Here is a 25,053-nt window from a genome sequence, read left to right on the forward strand (position 1 = left end):
CCAGCTACCTTTCCACATTTCAAGTTTTTGATGGCTTTTTCTATTTCAAGTATTGATATGTACTCCTGTTTGCATTCCTCTTGAAAATTTTCTAGTGTGGTTCTGTCACTGCCCGGCTCATTTAACAGTCTTTCAAAGTAATTATTCCAGACATCTAGACTATCTGTATCTTCAGTTTTCATGTCACCTTTATTGATTCCTTTTACAGTACTCTTTCCTCCATTTCTAAGCTCCTTCAATAGTCTCCAGAACATTTTGCTACCTACCTGATATTTATTTTCTATATTCTAACCAAAGTCTTCCCATGACTTTTGTTTAGCCACTTTTACACACAGCTTAGCTCTCTTACATTTTTCTCTGTGTTCTTTTTGGGCATCTGCTGACTTATTTGCTAAGCACTTGGTATGCTTTCTTCTTTTCCAGGACTGCTTCTTTAACTTCTTGTGTCCACCATGGTGTTCTTATTTTTCTAGCCTTGGACAACTTCACCACACAACTCTCTAGCTGAATCAATCACTGTCGTCTTCAGATTTGCCACTGAGATTCCAAGGTTTAGTTCTTGTTTTCAATTTGTTTCATTTTTTCTTCAATAATGTTTGTATAGTCAAGTCTACAATATACTTGTAAAAGATGCTCAACTTTAATTCTTTTTAAAACTTTCTTTCATACTATTCTTTTCAATGTGATATCCATTTTTATCCTGTTAAGTACTAAGTAATGGTCACTTCCGATTTCAAATCCTCTCTACACTTTTTGTATCCTGAATGAGCATGAAGATAGCACTATCAACAATGACATGGTCAATGAGGCTTTTCTTATTTCTTGTGTCTTCTCTCCATGTGAACTTGTGCATATCTTTGTGTTGAAACAGGGTGTTAATATAATGACTAGTACATGTCCTGAGCAGAAGTCCAGTAAATACTTACCATTATTATAAGCTTTGTCCTTTTCTCCAAATTTTCCCAAGATGTTCCTATATGCTTGGTGTGATTCATTTTCTACTCTGCTCTTCAGATCTCCAAGAAGGATCACTTTTTCCATTTTCTTTATGTCAGCTGCCTGTTCTAACAAAAAAATTCCTCCACTTCTTCCTTGGAAGAACCTTCTATGGGACCATAGGCACAAATAAGTTTCATTGTCCCTGTCCCCATTTTGAAGTTTGACCACATAATTCTACTTGAAACTGCCATCCAATCAACAAGTTTATCTTCATGCTTGGTATTGAATACTATCATTACTTCTTCCTTTCCTTGATCATTATTGCTTGAAAATAACATCCTATACTTATTATTTAGCAAGATCTCACCTGTTTTGTCTTCTGTCTCAGTAATGCCAATTATGTCCATGGTGTACTTTTCCAATTCTTCTGCAAGTTCGATTTCCTTTCCATTAATACTTTCCTTACACTGATGGTTCCTATTATCAGTTCTTCTGATGTTGGGTTTATTCTTCTTCTTCTACATGTTCAGCTGGAATTTGTTCCAGTAGCTAACTTTTCATTGTTTGCCCTGGTTCCCTGACGAAAACAGTGGGGGATCTTGTTTAACCAGGAGATGCCCCCAATCGGCATGAAATCTCATAATGTTGTCCCATCATATGCATTTGTGGTTTAAGCCAATACAGAGTGCAATTTGGTTGGCTAAGTCCCAAATTGCCAGCCAATCCTTGAAATCCGGGAAGAGAAAGGAATTAATATTTCAAAACAATTATTTGGCTTTGACCCTTAAGCAACCCCAACAAGTTTAATAGTTGACAATATTTTTCAAACAATGACATATTTTATTTTAACTATTAAAACATTTTCATTCATAACTCTCTTATATTTGATATGTGCATATTATGATTTTAATATCTGTACTACAACACAATTACACTAGCACATTTCTTTCTGTTTCTAAATTAACTGATATTTGCAGTAATCACATTCTGTTTCCCATTTAAATCAGTTAATCACAAGTTTTTTTTTTTTTTTAATTCTTATGTGACATACCATAGGACCAGATGACAATGGAACATTTTCTAGTTTACCTTCCGCTATTTCAGAAAGATCAAAACCAGCACAAAAGCTTCCACCTGAAATAAAATTAGACATATTAATATCATGTACCATAACCTTTGGAAATTATTAATTTTATTTGGACACCTAAAAATGTTCTTAAGACTATTCAGTAAAAGGACACAATTCTACTAGAAGACATTATTATCTAATCAACATAGCCTAATAGGTAGAACTACTGCTTATGAGATTATAACAAGCACACTCAGCCAATATGCATAAGGCTAAAATGTTTATCACTGTGTGTGTGTGCAGGTGTGTGTGTGGGGGGGGGGCACACATGCCTGAATATGGCAAAATATGGAGGAAAACTACTTTTATGAGAAATATTCTCCAAGCAGTATATTTGTGAATGTCATGGATAATGTATATATGAACCGCCAGATCAGCCAGCCATGATGAACGAAATATATCAACCATCTTATCCATATATTATTTCAATTTCAGTTGGTACTCTTCACACCCATGTCTTGATAGACATAAATTTATGCTGTGGTTAGTAGGGTGGTTAACCATACCATATTCTTCAAAAATAAATAAATAAATAAATAAAATAAAATAAATAAATAATATAAAGAAAGAAAGAAAATAAATAAACAAACAATAATAAATAAATAAATGCAATATCTACTTAGACTAATAATAATAATGGTATATAGTTGCTGAATTTCTAATTTAAAATGCCAAACTAGCAATACACAAGAAAGTGTTTAAACCAATTTTAACTTATGGATCTGAGAGTTAAAACATTTGAGCAAAGACTAGAAACCTCAGATATGTAAGTCCTGAGAAAAATTATCAACAATCATTTTCATATGATTCTGACTTCATGACAGATGACATGAAAGTTGGAATCATTTGAAAAATGAGAACAGTGAAAAAGGATGACATTGTTAGCATTCAAGAATATATACTTGTAAACAGAGTTTATCTAAGGTGATGTGGTCACTTAAAATGAATGGGAGAGGAAAGGTTAGCAAGCAAATGTTTTTTTTTTTTTTTGAATGCTTGTTATAAAAATTTACACTATTAGATCAACAATACAAAATTTAATATGCCTCCTCTTTGAATACTGGAAGAATGAAGAACTATACAAAGCCCAAAATTAGCATGTGGGGGGGGGGGGAAGAGAAAGGAATTAATATTTCAAAACACTTATTAAATTCAAAGGAGTCTATATATCTAACTAGAAGCTTCTTTTTATTATTATTTTCATGGATTTTGGTAATCAAATCGTTTTTTTCATTAGAAATCAGTAAAAAAAAAAATATATATATATATATATATGAATTAAATAAGAATATGAACACATGAAGGGATTGCTTAAGAGTCAAAACTAGTTGGATACTGAACAAAGGGTGACAGGTTAGCAATCTGGGAGTTATCCAACCTAACTGTATTCTGTATTGGCTTAAACCTCAAACAAACAAACATAATCATACTACATTCATGTTGATCAAATTATGGAGACTCCTACCATGTTAAGAATAATTACTTTAATTCCTTGATGTTTCAACCTTCATATTAAGGTCATCATCTGGAGTACACATACTCAGAGAGAGAGAGAAAGTTACATTACAATTCAAACAGTATGCAAAAGTGACACTACTTTGATCAACTTTTATTCTACTGACCTCTAGCGGGAGAAAAAACCCAACATCAAAGCTTTACACAATTTTTTATAACATGGCCAGAAAACAAATTCATATTATTTTTCAATACAGAAGTAGTGGTGGCCTAATCAATAATTTAACATGTGCTTGTTATATTAAGATTAAGATCCTGGAGTACTACAGTCCTAATTAAAGAACTCGTAGAACAAAAGGTTATGTGAGTAGTATGTGCCATCCAAATTCTTGGGATTTTTAAACCATCATTATTGTTAAGATTAGGGTAATTGGTTAGAATTCACAGGTCTCCATAAATTTGTGCTCATGCCATGTTCTGGTGATTTATCATACGAAGAAGAAAAAGACAGACGCTAAAATATCAAACTTTGTCAAAGTAAATGGCATAATAAATAATATATTTAAGCCATCGCTAGTACAAAAACACACTAGAATGAGACTATGTAATGTGTTGTCAAAACCAACTTTACTATATGGAACTGAAACATGGACCATAAAAAAGAAAGATGAAAAACGAATTCAAACAGCAGAAATGAAATTTCTCAGAAAAACAGCTGGATATACCAAGTGGGGCCATAAAATAAATGAAGAAATTTTACAATCCCTGAATATAAAATCAATTAATTACTACATAAGATAGTATTAAAAATGGATAGGATATTTAAATCGAATGGACAACAGCAGATTACAATAATAATAAATATTATTATTATTGTTATTATGTGACACCTCCATGGAATCCAAAGACTCATCGAGGGAGAGTGTGCCAACAGCATCAAACGATTTCTCCTTCCAACTACTAACCACGCTCATACTTGCTTAACTTTTGCGTGTTCCACGTTGGTCAATTGGTAGAGCCTCTGCTACTAATGGCTCTTCAGGCTCAGAAGAATGAATCGGAAGACCAAGAAAGAGATGGCATGAGACCAGAACATTTGAATCCCTTCCAACTACTAACCATGCTCATACTTGCTTAACTTTTGTGTGACCCATTAGTAGCAGAGGCTCTATCAATTGACCAACGTGGAAAAAGAAGAATGAATCGGAAGACCAAGAAAGTGATGGCATAAGACCAGAACAGGCCACCTGGCCTAAAATCCATGTTAGGAGGAAGACATGTTTTGGTGTGATGTAATGAACAGGTGCCTTCCCAGCCAATTTTATGTAGAATATTCAGGGCATGATCAGAAAGGTCATATTTACCATAGTTATTAAATTTAATGTGTTATTTATGTTCATTTTTCAGAGAGGAATTGTGTATCCAGTTTCACCTATATAAGGCAAGTTACGGGTGCACTGAATATGGTATACTCCAGAGTGGACCAGGTGATCCTTGAAAGGGTTCAATAAGTTCTTTACTTTTGCAGGAGGTTTAAACTTGACATTATGGTTGTATTTATATTGTTTATGTGATATCTCTTTAATGTATAGAATGGCTGCAGTTTTATTGTAATCTAGTCTATTTTTATTATTAGGTGCAATCTTGTGAAGAATTTTGTTAATGGTATTTTTGCTGTAGCCATTTTTTAGGAAAGTATTGCTGATAATTTTTAATTCATGCTTAAGTGCTTGCTCATCAAAGCAAATCTTTAAAGCCCTTTTTTTAGTACATTAATAGCACCTAGTTTTTGTGTTATTGGTGGTAAGACTTTATGCATATATATTGTCTAGTATGTGTAGGCTTATGGTAAACAATGAAGGAAAGACTGCCAGAAAGAAGATGTGTGACAAGTCTATCTAGAAATGGAAGTGTGTATTCTGATTCTTTCAATTTCAAATGTGAATTGTATGCATTTGTATTGTTTGTTCAGATGGTTGAGGAACATATTTAAAGTCAGGCAGCTGTGTGGATGGGTAACAAAAACATTGTCAACGTACCTAAACCAGACTTTGGGTTTTAAAGTAAAGGAATCTAGAGCAAGTTACTCAAAAGCTTTCATATAAAAGTTAGCAATGAGAGGGGGGGGGGAAGGATAATGGCAAGCCCATGGAAGTAACTGATTTAAGTAATTCGACAGTTTTCTTTTTAATTCGACTAGTAGAATTATTCCCTCAGGGGCTCACTTTAGTGAGTACGTGAGTGGCAAACTCGAGGTAACTGATGGTGGACCATGCTTTATTTCATGTAATATATACCTGTTATATTATCTGTAGACTGGTCCCTACTCTTCTTTCCTTTTTGCTTCTTCCCCACCCCCAATCTTTCCTATTTTACTTTTTTTCATCTCTTGCAGTTTGTTTAGCCTTACGCTCATTAGGTTAATAAACACAGAAGGAGGCAATGGTAAACCACTTCTGTTGCCAAGAAAATCTTATGAACAGAGGCTAAAGTTATTGTGATGTAGTGCTGGAAGATGGGACACCCAAGTAAGAAGGAGCCATTTCAGAAGTCTTTGAAATGGCTACTAGGGAAAAGTAGAGAGGAACTTACAAAGAAGTTAACAAGAATGATGAAGCTGGATCAGAGCCTTCTGGAAGTTCAACTTCTCATAGAGTTAATCTCAGAAGAAGACGGCTCTGTTTTACGTGAAATAGGAGGAATGTACGAAGTATGTATCAAGGAAAACTGGAACTATCCTTGATACTGAACTGGAACTGGTCCATCTCAGTTCACTGGATCAGTGAACTGAGATGGACGGGAATGGGTCGCTTTGATACCAATGATTTCATGATGTATTACTCTGGACAATGAAAACCTTCAAAGAAATGGAATAGCATTTATAGTTAGAAGAGAATACAGAAAATACATTTTGGATTACAATCCAGTGTCTGATAGAATAATTCTAATCAGAATAAAGGCACACCCAGTGAATGTTACACTCATACAGGTGTATGCACCCACTATAGATTCAAGTAAAGATGAAGAAATTTGCAGCAGCCTACAACAAGTAGTATACCATACATATCAAAAGAAAAATAAACTTTCTTTTGATATTAGATAACTGAAATGCAAAAGTGGATGAAAAAGAAGAATGAGGCATCACTGGAAAATTTAGTTTAGGACTGAGGAATAAAGCAGGAGAAAGGATGTTGGAGTTTTGTTTTGAAAACAGGCTTTATTGCACACTTGTTTCCAACAACATAAAAGAGGATTGTACACATGGGTTTCACCTAATGGAGAATACAGAAATCAGATCGATTATATTATTGCCAGTAGAAGGTGGAGGAGTGCTAGCCAAACAGCAAAAACACTACCTGATGCAGACTGTGGGACAGATCATGAATTATTGATAGCTGAAGTTAAATTGAAATTAATGACTAAGAAGAAACAAAAGGGGAGTATCAGATTTGATTTAGATCCTATAAATGAACCATTCAAGTAAAAGTTGGAAAGAAATTAAAAAGTTTGGAGAAGACAGGAAGAGAATTAAAAGAACTGTGGGAAGAATGTACAGTCATAGAAGCAGCAAAGTAGTGTCACTTTCACATACTGTTTGTTTCGCATACTCTTAATAAAGCAACAAGAAAAAAAATTGTAAATGGTTGTCGGAAGAAGCTATTCAAATAACAAAGGAAAGAAGAAAAATGAAACTAAAGAGAAACAAAGAAAGAGTTAGACAACTGAGCATAGATTTCCAAAGAAAGGCTAAGAAATATAAGGAAAAACATCTAAACAAAAGGTGCAAGGAAACTGAAGCAAGCAATATTATGGATAGAACAAGATATCTGTTTAGAAAAATAAATGATGTTACAGGAAAGTTTATCCCTAGATCAGGAGCTGAAAAAATTAATTCAGTTAAATGTCTGATGGAAGAGGAGCAGTGACAAAAAAAAAAAGAAAAAAAAAAAAAAGATGGAAACAGTATGTAGAGGATTTGTACAAGAAAGGTAATAATATTGAAGGAGAATTTGAAAGAAGAAAATTTGTTCAGGAACCCACGATAATGAAAAGTGAAGTGATATCAGCAATGGAACAGCTGCCAAAAGGAAAAGCTCCTGGAACTGACAGTGTGTCAGTGGAATTATTAAGAACAGCTGGGAATGAAGAAGTGAATATATGAGATTGGTCTGAAAACTTCTTGACTTCGATCACAGACGGCAACACTATTGGCAAGATTTTTTTTTCCCTAAGTTGGTACATCCATCATAAGCATCCATGTAAAATTGCAAGTCATTCTATCAAGTGGTTTGTTTTATACAGCTGTCTGAAGCAAAAGTGTTGTCTGTATCCCTTGAAATGGATAAAATTGAGTATCGTGTGGTTATAAAATTCTTTGTAAAAGAAGGTTGAACGATAAAAGAAATTCATTTGAAGTGCATAAAAGTTTATGGGCACTCTTCTCTTTCGTTTTCAACAATTAAGAAATGGGGTGCCAAGTTTAAAAGAGGCCGTACCAGCCTTGAAGTTGATCCACATGAAGGTGGTCCAAAAAGTGTAACAACACCAAAAATCATTGATCAAGTGTACGATATGGTATTGGATGACCGGCGAGTCAAATTGCTGAGATTATAGGCATTTCAAAAGAACATGTAAGATATATTTTGCTTGAAGAATTGCAAATGAAAAAGCTTTGTACAAGATGGGTGCTGCGCTTGCTCACAGCAGATCAAAAACGCACTCGCATGAAAATCTATGAACAGTGCTTGCAGCATTTTAACAAGAATAAAACTGATTTTGTGCATCGATTTATTACTATGAATTAGACTTGGATTCACCATTGCACATCAGAATCCAAATAGCAGTCAAAACAGTGGACAGAAGCCGGTTGTTCAGCGCCAAAGAAGACAAAGTTGGTTCCATCAGAAGGAAAGGTCATGGCATTGGTGTTTTGGGATGCCAAAGGCATTTTGTTCATTAATTATCTTGAAAAGGGTAAAAACAACAACCTGGTAATATTATTCTGATCTTTTAACCCCCAGACTAGAAGAAAAAATTTGTGAGAAAAGACCCGGTTTGCAGAAGAAAAAAATCATCTTTCATCAGGACAATGCACCTGCCCACAAAGGTGTTTTGGCGAAGGGAAATTAAGGGATCTGCACTACGAATCGTTGGAACATCCACCCAATTCCCCAGATTTGGTTCCCTCAGACTTCTATCTCTTCCCAAAACTAAAACTCTTCCTTGCTGGTGAGCGTTTTTCTTCGAATCAAGAGGTAATTGCAGCTGTAGAGGAGTATTTTGCAGATCTTACTGAGAACCACTACAGGGACAAGATAATGGCGCTGGAGCATTGCTGGAATAAATGTATTAGTCTTAAGAGAGAGAAATTATGTTGAAAAATAAAAATAATTTTGAAATTATAAATTAGTTTTTTCATTGTTGGACCGAGAACTTTTCAGACCACCCTTGTATTGACTGAAATTTGTCAACAGGTTTAGAAGAAAATATACTGGCCTAGAGATTGGAAAACATCAGTATTCATCCCAATCCCAAAAAAATCAAATGCCAGAGATTGTGATAATTATAGAACCATCATCATTATCAAATTCCTGCCATGTATACCCTCAAGGGGTGTACAGGATATGAGAGTACTAAATGAAAAATTTACATCATTACTAACTTCCTATCTACAATTTTCCTCCAAATCAGTCTGTTACTTGTCAAGACTCCAACATTATCAGATCTTATATTTCTATCGTCTAAGGCACTTTGTACCGTATCAATCCACCATTATCTTGGTCTTCTTCTGGGTCATTTTTCTGCCAATCTGGCAGAGAACACTTGTTTTGCTAATCTTTCCTCACCCATTCTGTTCAAGTGACCATACCACCTGAGATTAGCTCTGCTAATGCATTCCTGCATGCTGACAATGTCAAGTTCTTTCCTAATATCCTCGTTTTTAATATGGCATTGCCATTGATGATATCTGTTCACACCTCTAATCTTTCTCAGGACTCTCATATCTGCGGTCTCTAGTCTTTGGTCAAGTGTTTTACTTCTGACCCAGCTCTCAGATCCATAAGTTAAAACTGGTTTGAATACTGTTGTATACAACTAATTTAGTGTTCCAACTAATTTCTCTCTTATTCCATTTGAATTTATTCAATTGACATCCTATCATACCAGCTTTATTGATTCTGTTGTCTATTTTCATATTTAATTTACCATCTTCACTAAAAATTGTGCCTAAGTAGCTGAAATGTTTTACTTGTTCCACAAATTCTCCGTTCAGAATGCAGTTGACATTTTCTACGATTCTGCCTATTTTCATTGTCTTTGTCTTTTTATTGCTGACCTTCATACCATATCTATTACAACAGTTTTTCAATTTAGTCAGAGAATCTTGCAGACTTGTAACGGATTTATTTAGAAGCATAACATCGTCTGCATAAAGCAAAGAGCTGACATTAATATCTCCAATTTTGATATCATGTTTAATAGCACTTTAATTCAGAATATGATCCATATAGATAATGTCCATCCTTGTCTCACACCAGATTTAACATTAAACCATCTTCCTGTACTTCCTTCAATCCTAACTGCTGATTTACAACTCAAATAAAGACTAAATATTGCTTGATATAATGCCTCATTGACACCATATAACTGTATGGTATTGAATAGCTTCTCTCTTGGCACCTTGTCATATGCCTTTTCCAGATCGACAAAACTTAAACACAGATCCTTGTTATATTCTGATTTTTTTTCAACTATCTGTCGTAAAGTGAAGATCTGATTCTGACAGCCTTTATTTGGCCTGGATCCAGCTTGTTCCTCACCAAGCTTTTCTTCCACAATTCTTCTCAACCGTTTCTCAAGTATACTTGCATTGATTTTGCCAGGAACACTCAGTAGGGAAATAACTCTGTAATTCTCACATTCAGTTTTATTTCCCTTTTTATATATGGGTACTATGAGAGCTCTACTCCAATCATCGGGAATTCGTCCCTCTGTCCACGCCTTTTGAACTATGCAATGCAGCCACTGTAAGACTTTTATACCACCATACTTCAGTATTTCTGGTCAAATATCATCTACTCCTGCTGCCTTTCCACATTTCAAGCCTATGGTGGGTTTTTCTACTTCAAATATGGATATGTATTACTGACTGTAGGCCTGTTGCAAGTATTTTACCACTGCTTGTTTCATTTAGCAATTTTTCGAAGTAATTACTCCATACTTCAAAGATATCGTTTTCTCCCCTTTTCACGTCACCTTTATCATCTCTAACTCCTTTTACAGCACTCTTTCTTCCTCTAAGCTTCTTCAACAACCTCCAGAATATTTTGCCACCTTCTTGATATTTATTTTCTATGTTCTTGCCAAAGTCCACCCATGAGTTTTGTTTAGCTAGTGTAACACAGTGTTTAGTTTTCTTACATTTGTCTCTGTATTCTCTAAGAGCACAAGCTGACTTATTTGCCAGGAACTTTTGATATGCTTTTATCTTTTCATTCACTGCTTCTTTAACTTCCTGTATCCACCATGGAGTTCTGATTTTTCTATCCTTGCAGACAACCTCACTACATGCCTCTCTGGCTGAATTTCTCAAACTCTCATTTTTTTTCTTCAATAATCTTTGTGTATTTTAGTCTGCAGTTCACATCTGAGAGCTGCTCAACTTTTATTCGCTTTAAAACTTTCTTACATGTTATTCTTTTCAATATGAAATTCAATTTTATCCTGCTCAAGACTAAATAGCGATCACTTCCAATTTCAAATCCTCTGCACACTCTGGTGTCTTGCAGCAGGGAGAAAACATCACTATCCACAATAATATAGTCAATGAGACTTTTCTTATTCCTTGCCTCTTCTCTCCATGTGAATTTGTGCACATTTTTATGTTGGAACATGGTGTTAGTAATAACCAGTCCATGTCCTGAGCAGAAATCCAACAGGTATTTGCCATTATTATTAGCTTTGCTCTTTTCTCCAAATTTTCCCAAAATATTTTTGTATGTCTCACAATCATTTCCTACTCTGCTATTTAGATCCCCAACAAGGACCAACTTTTTTTTTTCATTGTGTCAGTTGCTTTCTCTAAAGCCTCGAAAAATTCCTCCACTTCTACCTTAGTAGAACCTTCAGTGGGACCATAGGCACAAATAAGTCTCGGTGTCCAGTTCCCCATTCTGATATTTGCCCACATCACTCTACTTGAGATTGCATGCCATTCAAGAAGATTAGCCTCGTATTTTGTGTTGAATACTATGGCTACTCCTTCTTTTCCTTGATTGTCATTTCCTGAATATAACATGTTGTATTTATTGCTCAGAAAGATCTCACCAGTTTTTGTCTTTTTTTTGTTTCAGTCACCCCTATTATGTCAATCTGATACTTATCTAATTCCTCAGCTAGCTCGATTTCTTTGCCATTCAGGCTTCTTATGTTGATAGTACAGATCTTTAACTCTGGTGATGTTGAGTTGAGTTTTCAGATTTGTTCCAGTAGTTGACTTTTTGTTGTTCGCCCTGATTCCCTGGCGAAAACAACGGGGGCCTTGTTTAACCGAGCGGCGCCCCCAGCCGGCATGAATTTTGTCATGTTGTACCATCATTTTGTATTTTGATTTAAGTCAATAAGAATACAATTTAGTCAGCTAAATCCCAAATTGCCAGCCCATCCTCGTTCGTTCAGTATCCAGGTAGATACTCAACAGGGTGCACAACGAGAAGGTGAGGACTGGACATTAGGTAAGAAGCCCTGGTCGGTTCTCTGCATTCCTTTAAAGGCTATGTGGGGGTATCCTCTCAGTTTTACAGCTTTGATCCTTAATTATAGAACCATCACTTTAATTTCATGTGCAAGTAAAGTTATGTTGAAAGTGATCCAACAAAGGTTGGAGCCATATGTGAATAGAGAAATGCCACAAGAACAGATAGGCTTAAGGAGAGGTAGAGGAATTAGAGACCAAAATAGCAAACATGAGATGGATTATGGAAAGAAAAAGAGAATTTCACAAGGAAGTATTCATTTGTTTTATTGATTATAAGAAAGCATTTGATTGTGTGGATCACAACAGACTGGATCGTAATGAGTTCAATGGAAATGCCTAAACATCTAATTCTCTTGATAAGAGAGCTGTATGTCAACAAAGAAACTTCAGTAAAAACTTTGGAGAAACAGAAAGTGTTTGGGTGGAAAAAGGGGAGCAGCAGGGCTGGATACTGTCGTCCTACCTTTTTAATATTTATAGTGAATATGTTATGAGAATGGCTGATTTAGACAAAGATCCAGCTGGAATTATGATTGGTGGCAGGAAAATAAATAATTTAAGATATGCAGATGATACAACCCCTCATAGCAGAAACTAAGGAGGATCTGGAGTAGTTGATTCTATTGTTACGATGGAAAGTAACTAAGTCGGACTTAATTTCTTCTTCAACCTTTTGGTTCTGTCTACTGCTGGATGAAGGTCTCCCCCATGGTTTCCCAGATCACTCGGTTTTCTGCCTCTCCTATCCATCTCACTCCTGCAATTTAAACATCTTAATTTAAACATCAGTAAAACAAAAGCAATGGCTTCTGGTAATTTAAATGAATTTATAATAGAGAGAGATAAAATAGAAATCATTGAAAGTTATGATTTACTATGATCCAGAATCAGAAATTATGGTAAATGTGAAGATGAAATTAAAAGAAGGATAGTCATGGGAAAAAAAAGCGATGTTAAACCTAACAAAAATTATGAAAGATAGAAGTGTGAGTAAGGCCACAAAAGTTAGAATTGTCAAAGCAATGGTATTTCCAATAGTGATGTAGCAATGTGAGAGTTGGATTATTAAGAAAGATGAAAGCAAATTGATTCGTTTGAATTATGGGTGTAGAGAAGACTATTAAGAATCTCATGGACTGCAAGAATGACTAATAAGAAGGTTTTAGAGAATATAAACACAGAACATTTCTTGGATGTGACGATCGCTAAACAGAAGTTGATATACTTTGGACATATGCAAGCTGATGAATCATTGGAAAAGGCAATTATGTTGGGGAATACTGAGGGAATGAGAAGAAGAGGGAGACCACAAACGAGTTGGATGGACAACATAAAAGAACTTATCAACTTGAACTTACAATTACTGAAAGAAAGGATAAAAGGCCAAGTAAAATGGAGAGCCTTAGTTCACAACATCACCAAGAGTCGAAAACGACTGGATGGCACATAAAAGCAACAACAATAAAAGTAGGTTATATTTAACAGGTTGATAGGTGCTGTTGTACGAGACTAATTGATTCATTTTTTTTAAAAGGTAAGTTGTTTGGTTTAAAATAACAATAGCACTCCCTTTATCAGTTCTAGTAATTAAGATATCTTGACTTGCTTTTAAAGATCTCACAGCTGCTAATTCAGTTTTGGTGAAGTTGTTAGTTATTGCTTTAGTATTATTGCAGCTATATTACTTGGGAGAGAAACCTTATACTTCTCTCAATATGGTATATAAAATCCAACATATTAACTGTCTTAGGTGCCCTAGTAAAATTTAGACCTTTACCAAGTAGTAAGAGTTTATCATTGTTCAGTACATGACTTGAAAGGTTAATCATGACCATTAAGGCTTAATTGCTGGGAGGACATCATGTTTGAGGTTTAACGGAGCATTAACAAAGGATCAAAAACTATTTTAATTATTCCAATATTGCATCTCAGTCACTGAAACATCCTACACACACACACACACACACACACACACACACACACACACACACACACACACACACACACACACACACACACACAAAGGCAACATAGTAATAAATAAAACATGTGGATCTGACCCTAAAATCCTATCCAGGTGAGGCACCCCTCTATGGGCATTTGTAGGCAGCTTAGGTTGTAAATTGGAATCTCTGAGAATTAACATTTCCCAAATTTTAGAAACAAATTTCTTGCATCCATATTTATTTAAATTTGGTTTTCTGAGTGCAGCTGCACCAAAAACAGTCTTTCTTTTTTTTTTAAATTTAGTGTGATGGAGCATTAATGAGTGTGATGGGTTTTTTTCAGAAAGTCCTGTGAGTGGCATCTGCAAGACTGACCAACCATAGTTGTGAATGCAGATGTATGTTTTGTATTCATCTATGAGGATAGTGGAGTGGCTGATCTGTCTGTCTGTTCAAAGCGTGCCAGCTTGCAACATGTGTGTTACAAATGTTTGTTTGTACTCCTTGAAGATGTCTCAGTGACTGAGATGAAATACTGGAAGAATTAAAATAGTTTTTCGTCCTTTCTTAGTGTGCTGTTAATACTCCATTCAACCTACAACATGACTGTTCATTGAAGGCAATTGGTTGGTACTGTTATCACTTATTTGTAGCTGGTTGCTATTGTCATCTCTTATTTGCAGATATACTGTAACTAATTAATAACGGAATAATTTACATTAATTTAAATATTTTTATTTGTAGAGTTTTTAACTATGTTTCATAGCAATTTTCAATATGATTACAGGAAAAACAATCAAAAAAAGAGAACATCAATTCAACTGAAAGCACGTGATATTATATGCACCATCAGCTGCAGGAGAATAGCTTAGCTCCATCTGCATTAATAGATATCCAAAAATAATTACAATAAAATAAATTAATAAAATATTTTTAAATATAAAAATATTTTTAAATAAAATAAATTAATAAAATATTTTTAAATATAAACAATTAATTAATTACAACATGAATGGTGAGTAATAGTCATTATAACTTCCCAAAATTGAGAAAGTTTAAGGCAATCGTTTAGATTGTGAATGTGTGCTTCACAGCTTTCTTTGTACAGCCTTTCCAGAAGAAAATATCTTTTATGTAATACTTTGGTTCTACTCCACTAAATCCTGTGTTTTGCAGATAATGTGTGGTTTTCTAAACCAGATTTATTATGCTCTTTAAGTGAAATATATTCTTGATGTTCTTCAAGATGAATTTGTGCAGAATGACCAGTCTGTCCATAATAACATAAACTGCAAGAGCACAGGATTCTGTAAACTGCAGGATAAGAAAGAAGAGATATTTGTCTTTAGGGGAGATAAGGAAGGTATTAAGTTTATGAACTGGATGGAAAGAGACTTGAAAGTTAATCTATTGAAGTAGTCTTGCTATTTTTTCTGAAAGTCCTGTAACACATGGAATACAAATTCTGGTAATGCCTTCTTGAGGGGGTTAAGACGATGGCCATCATTATTGATTATTTTATCAATAATTTTATTGTATTATAACCATCAGAAATAAAAGTAGCTCTGATAACAGACAGTTCTTTGTTTAGAAGAGAATCAGTAGAACATATTCTCAATAGAAAGTCTGATCTTGAAGGCTCAAACTGAAAAATTTGCTAAACAATTTGAACATGATAATTTTGTATGTAACAACAGTTGGCTGGATTGATTTAAAAACTGACATGACATCATTACATCAGTTTTTAAAAAAGACTTACTGAAATCGGGTTTATTGTTTTTAATTATGGAGAAATAAACTGTGTTTAGTATTAAATGCATGGCTTTAAAATTATGGACAAATAAATTGTGTTTAATATTATATGTATTGTAATTTATAAAAAAATAATTGCATACAACTAAAAATAATATCTAGATATGTAATTATTTTTTCTCTCTAATAATTCTTTTTTTTTTTTAATCTTTTCATCGAGTTATTGAGAATTTAAAAAAAAAATAGGAGGTAGATTTAATTCATCACTGATGTAATGAGTAATGGCTATAACGAGGAACTTTTGTTGGTCCCCTGGTATACTCACTATAACCAAGTTCAAATGTATTAACAGAAGATGTATGGGATCTTTTGTTATAAAAAATGTTCATAGACCTTTTCAATAACGATACCCTCTTTTTTTATTTTATATATAAAAAAAAACTATATATATATATCTGTTGTGTTGTTAACAGAAAGAGTTATTTAGTTATATAGCCATATGGAATTGTGAGTGTTGATTAAGGATGATACAGTGTTAGGAATTTACTCTAACAAGCAGTCTATAATTTAATAACATTATTTAATTCAAAAAAAGAAATCATTCATTACCTTCTCCACAGAGAACCCCAGCAACAGCTGTATCATCTTCTTCAAATGTTTTAAAAGCTCCTAATAATGCTTCAGCTGTAGGTGTATTTATACAATTCTTTTTCTCAGGCCTGTTAATTTTAATAATATGTATGTTGCCAAGCTTCTCAGTTATCACCAATTCTAGTTTAAATATAAAACAAAATCAAAACACTACCCCTCTTCAAATCAATATATTCCAAACAAGTAGTAAAATCTATAAAATAAAAATAAAATCTATAATTGATATAAAAATAACAAATTAATCATCCCCAATATTTATATGGAATCCTATGAAAGTTGAACCTCAGACAATTGTCACATTGAAGCAAAATTATTCTTTTGATATGTAGATTGTATTTTCTTCTACTGGCCAGGACCTAAAGAACAAATTCACTGCCTACCTACCTACCCACCCAACTCCAAAATAAGTGTCACACTCGAAGTAGAATAGACTGTTCCTGGACATATTATAATGTGGCATCATCCAGCATTGTTTAAACTTAGCACTGCTTTGAATCTGCATTCTGATTTTTTTAATTTTATAAACAGTCAGATGGCTACAACTATATAGTATGAACTATTAATTTCTTTGTTGTTGTTTTAACTTTCAGTTACCTTTTACCCCTGAAGATGCAAGTCAAACAACTTACGAAACTTGTCGGGTTTTATTTCTTTATTGTGCTTTTATCTTAATATATTAAAAATGTGGTCCAATTACCGGAATATGCCTTATGAACTTCTAAACCACAGAAACCTCCACTTACAATATTATTCTCTGTTTCAAGGAAATCCTACAAGATATATCATACCAACCACACAGCACAAACACAAAAACAGAAACCTGTATCTCTCAGGTGATGAAGACAAGAATAAACAAGAACTAAGATACCTAAGGGAGATAATAAAAAATTTAAAAAAATAGCTACAGTGTGAGGACAGTTAACAATATCGTATAGCATGTACCATATCACAGGTACCACCAAACTGCAACATATGGGAATGGATATAGGGTTGGTGAGATGGATAGGAGGGTGGTTGGTGGAGAGATACCAGAGTAGTTTACTCAGGAGTAGAGTCCAAGAGACAGCCTGTGACTAGTGGTATGCCGCAGGGTTCTGTTCTCGGACCACTGCTGTTTAATTTGTTCATTAACAATACAGGGAAGGATCTGAGAGGAACAGTTCATTTGTTCGCTGATAATGAAGCAAAGTTGGGTAGGGCAATAGTGAATGCAGAACTTCATGTTGGAGGCTTAATGGATTTTTTACAACACTCAAAAAGAATTAAAATAGAATTTAATACTTCCTATATTTCGTCCTAGTCACTAGGACATCTACGGGGATTACAAAAACAATTAATGTAACATATACACAAATAACAAACAATACTAACGTGTCTGGGCCATGAGGCCCAGACACGTTAGACTCCTTCCTCAGTCATCTCAATAGTCTACATCCAAGAATCCAGTTCACTATGGAAAAGGAAAAGAACAATTGTTTACCCTTCCTAGACACCTTAGTCACACGCCTGCCTAATGATACACTTACCTTCATCGTACACAGAAAATCCACACACACACACACACACACACAGACAGATACATTCACAAACTCTCCCACCACCACCCCTCTCAACAATATGGCATTATTAAAACTCTTACCAAGAGAGCCCACAATCTTTGTTCCAGTGGAACCGCCCTCACTACTGAGCTTAACCACATACACAGCACTTTCCTCTCCAATGGCTACAGCGATCACAGTATCAAAAAAATAATCAACTCCTCCCCAATTCCCCGTCCTTCTCGTCAACAAGATTTTAAAAATGCCATCACCATACCCTACATCCGTGGCACATCCGAAAAAATAGCCAAGATACTAAAACAGTACAACCTACACACAGCATATAAGCCCCACCGCAAACTTGCTACCCTTATCCGTTCTACGAAAGATCAGCTCCCTCCTCTCTCTCTGCCTGGAGTTTACAAAGTACCCTGTTCCTGTAAGCTGGTGTACTTTGGACAGACAGGCAGATCAGCATCCAAAACAACTATGGCCATTCAGGCTTGGCTGACCACGTTTTGGATACCACCCACAGGGTATCATGGAAGAAAACCACCATGCTCCACCACAGCAAATTCAAGAAAGAGAGACTTTTCTTAGAAGCAGCAGCAGCTCTCAAAAACCAACCAAATCTCAATAAATACGGTTGCATTAAGCTTCCGAAGATTTGGGAAACACTCATCACCAGAGTTCCCACCTTACATTCCAGGCCACCTACTACCGCCCTTAGAGGGCGCTCCACCTAGATAGGACTTTAGTGTCACCCACGTGGTTGGGCTTAGTATTGTTTGTTATTTGTGTATATGTTACATTAATTGTTTTTGTAATCCCCGTAGATGTCCTAGTGACTAGAACGAAATATAGGAAGTATTAAATTCTATTTTAATTCTTTTTGAGTGTTGTAAAAAATCCATTAAGCCTCCAACATGATGTCCTCACAGCACTTAAGCCTCTACACACGTAAGTGAATGCAGAAGGTGTCAAAATTTTGCAGAATGATTTGGAAAGATTGGAGGTCTGGGCTAAGGAGAATGGATGTCAATTTAATGTCGCAAAATGTAAGATTATGCATTCCACTGCCTTGGTGAAAAGATTAGCAGCAGTATATCACATTGGTGGAACTGTACTCCAGGAGATTGATGAGGCCAGGGACTTGGGAGTGTTGGTGGATAGGGAGTTGAAATTTAGGGGACACATTGCAAAAGTGACTAAATCAGCTCATCAAATCACTTGGATGCTGAAGAATACTTTGACGAGCAGAGATAAGCAAGTTATTGTTCCACTGTATTGAGCCTTGATAAGACCCCATCTCGACTACTGTGCCCAGATTTGGTCACCTAGGTTTTTCTTCTTGATGGGGGAGGAGGTTGAGAGGATCCAGAGGCAAGTGACCAAGATGATAGCAGGTCTATGGAATGAACCTTATGAAAACAGGTTAAAGATTTGTGGGTTGCGGAAATTGGTTGATAGACAGAAAAGTGAGATATGATTAAGACATTCAAATTGCTGAAGGATTTCTTTAGGATTAATTCAGAGGATATTTTTGAGAAAAGGACTGGTGTTGGGAGGACATCCATGGAAGCTGGGCAAGAGTGTGGTTAGAGCTGGGTTTTTTACTTTTAGAGTGGTGAATGAGTGGAATAAGTTACCAGAGTCTGTTGTGGGTGCTATGACTGTGAATGAGTTTAAGGCAAAGTATTATAGATACTGAATGAATGTCGAATAGTTGTGATGGACATGATGTTTAGGACCTCCCTCGATGAGTCTAAGGACTCCTTGGAGTCACCTGTAATAATAATAATAATAATAATACTAAAGCAACTGATGTGAAGTCATGAGCCTCTATATATAAGTAGCCCGGTTGTGAAGTTATTTCACATGCAAACTTTGTCTGCTTACACTTGAATAAAGGATGAAACCAAGACTATAATTTCTTGGCATCTTTAATTTATAGTATAACCAATTTCTCACCAGTGAAAAATATTTTCAACAGCTGATGATTTCGTGAGCTGTTTTAGTTACTTTTGCAATGTGCCCCCTAAACTTCAACTCCCTATCCACCAGCACTCCCAAATCCCTGGCCTCATCAATCTCCTGGAGTACGGTTCCACCTATGCGATATACTGTTGCTATTATTTTTGCTCCAAAGTGCATAACCTTACACTTTGCCACATTAAACTGACATCCATTTTTCCTAGCCCAGTACTCCAAACTATCCAAATCATCCTGTAAAATTTTGACATCCTGTGCACTCACAATTGCTCTACCCAACTTTGCATCATCAGCAAACAACTGAACACTTCCTCTCAAATCCTTTCCAATATCATTGATGAACAAATTGAAAAGCAGTGGTCCAAGAACAGAGCCCTGCGGCACTCCACTAGTCACAAGATGTCTTTTTGACTCCACTCCTGAATAAACCACTCTCTGGTATCTCTCCTTCAACCACCCTCCTATCCATCTTACCAACCCTAAATCTATCCCCATCTGCTCCAGTTTACTGATTAGGGTTCCATGTGGTATCCTGTCAAAGGCCTTGGCAAGGTCCAGTAGTATCACTGTAAACCCATTACCCCTATCCAGTTCAGCTGTCACTGTGTTATAAAACGTGAGCAAGTTACTGAGGCATGATCTACCCTTCACAAAACCATGTTGTCCCCCATACAATATCCCATTTTCATCTATCCAATCCTATATTCTTTTGTTGACTAATTTCTCTAAGACCTTGACAATGATTCCTGATATGCTAATCGGTCGGTAATTTACAACAGCGGTCTTGGAACCACCTTTATGCAGTGGAGCTATTTTCCCCTCCTTCCACCCGCTCGGGACTAACCCAGACCCGAGACTCAAATTAAACAAAATGGTCAAGGGTACTGACAATTCATTAGCTGCTTCTCGTACTACATGAGCTGGTATACCATCCAACCCCACAGATGTGTTGACATTGAGGTTATGCAATAGACTACTCACCTCCACTTCATTCACCACAATTCCCGTATAATCTACTGGTTTATTCGTTTCTGCAATGTCACCACCTGGATGATATATTCTTGCAAAGTACTCACTCAGTCACTCAGCTTAATGTTTCTTATGCTGACTGAAATTCCTGTGACTATTTCTGAGAAAATCTCCAACAGTGTTAATTTACATTCTTATTGGACCTTTCTTTTTATACCTATATTTCATAAAATCTAGAGTTGTTTCTACTGCAGATTATTATTTACAATATATCAACATTCTTAATTCTTTTGAATCCAGTCCAATGTTTTTCAAGATCCTAAAATTTTCCAAGGCTTATCATGAGGGCAGATGTTTTTTGAATCTATGAAAGAGGCAGATCTGCTTCTGCACAGCAACTAATTTTTTTTCATACTATTCTGAGGTTTAATATTCTATCATATTTGCTCTGTCCATTTCTCAATCCTCAATGTTCCTCAATTGTTATTTAATATCAGGAAAGCAATGTCAGTCAGACAAGTGATTAAAAAAAATATATATATATTTTGTGTTAGCTAATACAAGGTACTATTTCCTCCTTCCTATGTGAGGCAGAACACTGTGCCATTGCGCCAGCCAACTATTCACCTACACAATTTATATGGATCTCTAATGAGGAAATCAATTACATTAAGCTTGTTATACAGGGGCAAGGATATATATATATATATATATATATATATATATATGTTAAAGATGTCAAGGTAAAAAAACTTTCTACATATATATATATATATATATATATAAAACTTTCCTTCTCTGTGTCAAGTATTACTCTTCATTACCATTCAGAAATTCAAGTAGATCTGGTAATAATAATGTAGCAAGTTTTTTGTGAAGATACTTAAGTGCAGACTTTTACTTTTCTTTAAGCAGCAGGTAAAGAATACAAGAAGATAATTTCTTATTAAGTTAAGAAATAATTTCAGAACAATATTTATAAAGCTAATTGTTCTATAATTAGCTTTATAAATAGTGTTCTGAAATTATTTCTTAATGAATGAGTTTAGCTATTTTGGTATATGTAATCTACAGTTGGAAAACATATTGTTGGAAGATAACAACTTATAGAGAAATCTCCTTTTTTTCATCTATACTTTACTTCTGCTGAAAAAAAAAAAAAAAAATGGTTGCACATAAAATATCTTCACAACTAACAAAAACTTGATACTTTAGAGTGACACTCAACATACCAAAGAGACGTTTTGTTTATGTTACCTTTTGCCACTGCAAAAACTCAAACAATTGACTTCCTCATTGCAGGTGTGCAAAGACTGCACAAATAAAGTGAACAGTTTGCATTATGTTCTGTTTAAGAAAACAGGTAAAAGAACTGGTAGTCCCCTTGTATTGAGTAATACAATAGTTTTTTTTTTTTTTTTTTTTTTTTTTTTTTTTGTGCATACGTGTGTTAACCTTCTTACTGAGATGGATGAAATAGCGAGACCAAATTGCACTTCTTATCTATGTTATTCAACAGGTGTTACAGAACTGTATCCAGATTTAGCTGGACGGCATGGCCGGTTGGGGTGTTAATGTCTAGTTTATGAATGACAATGCTTTAACTGATTTTCAAGGTCAGATAATTTCTCAAACAAACACAAGAATGGCCATTAAGCAGTATTTTTTTGGGTAGTGGAGACAGAGTTGTAGAGTAGGTGCCCTTCCTCGATGAATTTTTGGATTCCTTGGAGATGTCATATAATAATAATAAATTGCAATTATACAGGATAGTGAAATAAAGCAAACTTACTTCACATGTTTGATATTGCCATCCAAGTATTTTCTTGGTATGCATATACTAGCACTGCAACTGTTTTGCCTCCTGACCCAATTAACAATATCATCTTTTGTGAAAGCATTTGTTCTTGCATTATATTTTCTTTCACTGAATTGAGGCTTCGTTCCTTCTTTTCTAAAGGTACTTTAAAGGCTGGAGTCAGACAGAAAAATGGATCATTCTCTGCCATTCCAAATCAAATGGTTTCTACTGCAAAATCCTCAAAACAGATTTTACTAACTCCATCACCAAAGTTGTTTAAATGTACTTGAATTTTTCTCCAACTTTAAGTACCAAATTATCTATATGTAATGGGAATAGTTGTCTGAATCATGCCTCATCTTTTAATTCTTTGGGGCTCTTTTCTGCCCCAAAAGTATTTTCATCATCAATCACTGTTTTAATATTTTATAAGCCTCTTTCATAATTTAATACAAGTGTTGCAAGGGTTTTGTGTGGCATGTTGAGTACTGGGTGTACTAACACAAAAGCATAAGGGATTACGACATAAAACCATAAGGAACGAAATCACTTCAGGCGAGGATGTGGGTAATAAATGAACAATATAAGATTGACTCATGTTTAATACTGCTAACAAGATCTTGTGAAAATTTCTGAATAACAGCACCGCTATGAGAATTTTTGAATCACGCGTGTCTTCCCCCCCCCCTCCCGTTTATCTTGTGACGTTTGATGAGAAAGGTTTACATGAAAATATTCCACTTAATACTGAAAAAAGTTTTAAAAAAATTGATTTGTTCAGATGATAGATTCTATCATACGTTAGATTGTCCTTACGAAAATGCCATACAATACAAGACAGACACCCAGTTTACATTTATCTGCCAAGGCGACAGAATTATTCATGCTATAGTTGATACGAGGGTTACTGCTTATATTACTTACTCCCATTATTGTTATCGTCACTGATTTGTGTCATCTCACATCTAACAAATGGAAGGGGTTTAAACATGAGATTCTTAAACAACGGTCTACAAACCGCATGACCACAACTCCATAAACACCTGCTGGAGGCGGCCATTCTGGGATTGATTCGGATAACAGCGAAAACGATATCCCTAATCCTGATTCTAGTTTTTCACCACTTAATCCCCCACGCACAAACACCTGATAGGTCACAACAATATATTCACTTTAAATCAGAGTCTAATTTATTAACTTAAATGCTATTAGACTCTTGCGCTATACTATAAAAATTATTTACTGGCAAATCAAATTAATAGCACTATAAATGCTTTAAATTTAGTTTAATCCTTTATCCAAGTGTGAGCAAACAAAGTTTGCGCCAGAAAGTATCTTCAGGACTGGGGTAAGGTGGTACAACACCGGGAAACTCGTTGCAAAGGTGGAGCCAGCTAACTGCACTCCTATCTCAGTATCTCCCATAATGCAAAACGCATCTCTTTGCGGATAAAGCGTCACTACCCAGACTAGTTTCGACCTTTATTGAGGTCTCTTCAGTGGGAGCCAGGCCCAAGTGGAGATACCAGGCAGAAGCATTAGCAAGGTCATCTCTACCTATAGGAGTTGCCAAACGGTGTGCCATCTTTTTATTAAATTACTCTGGATTTAGAGAAAGATGTTGAAAGTTTATTTTTCACTTGGTTAGACTATAATAAATTTAGTTTAATCCTTTATCCAAGTGTGAGCAAACAAAGTTTACACCTTAAAGTATCTTCAGGACTAGTCTGGAAACTAAAGTCTGGAATACTAAATACTAAATAATACTAAATGGAATGAAAAGTGCCATGCAGATCATCACCTAGTCTCTGCAGGACCCAGAGAAAATAGTACAAACGAAGACCTGCATTCCATATCTGCAAATATATAAAAGTTATAAATCAAGCTATTAAGCTATTAAATAATATATATCGAAAAATATGTGTAAAGCTACGGTTTTTATATGACTGAAAGTTGGCAAAATATCAAAAAAAAAATAAATAAATAAATAAAAAAAAATATATATATATATATATATTATTTTATTTTTTTTTTTTATTTTTATTTTATTTTATTTTTGCTTGTGTTTGTAATTGACGCGCCTTCTAATCACGGTACCCGGGTTTAAGGGTACATTGTTGCAT

At 35.0% G+C, this 25,053-nt stretch overlaps 1 protein-coding gene across 1 annotated transcript in view; it reads right to left on the bottom strand.

Annotated features, from left to right (window-relative positions):
• Positions 1-24,253, bottom strand: part of LOC150107441 (uncharacterized) — a 61,667-nt gene extending 37,414 nt beyond the window's left edge. Inside the window, exons 1-3 of the mRNA XM_090391297.1 lie at positions 23,855-24,253; positions 16,589-16,750; positions 1,991-2,073 (exon numbers count right to left, since the gene is read on the bottom strand). Coding sequence (XP_090247423.1) covers positions 1,991-2,073; positions 16,589-16,750; positions 23,855-23,990 — 381 coding nt within the window. The 5' untranslated portion in view covers positions 23,991-24,253. The remainder of the gene's footprint in view (positions 1-1,990; positions 2,074-16,588; positions 16,751-23,854) is intronic.
• Positions 24,254-25,053: the final 800 nt, after the last annotated feature.

This window comes from Typopeltis vanoorti, chromosome 4 (assembly GCF_054136105.1).
Source record: "Typopeltis vanoorti isolate ZY-2024b chromosome 4, IOZ_Tvanoo_1.0, whole genome shotgun sequence".
Taxonomy (NCBI): Eukaryota; Metazoa; Arthropoda; class Arachnida; order Uropygi; family Thelyphonidae; genus Typopeltis; species Typopeltis vanoorti.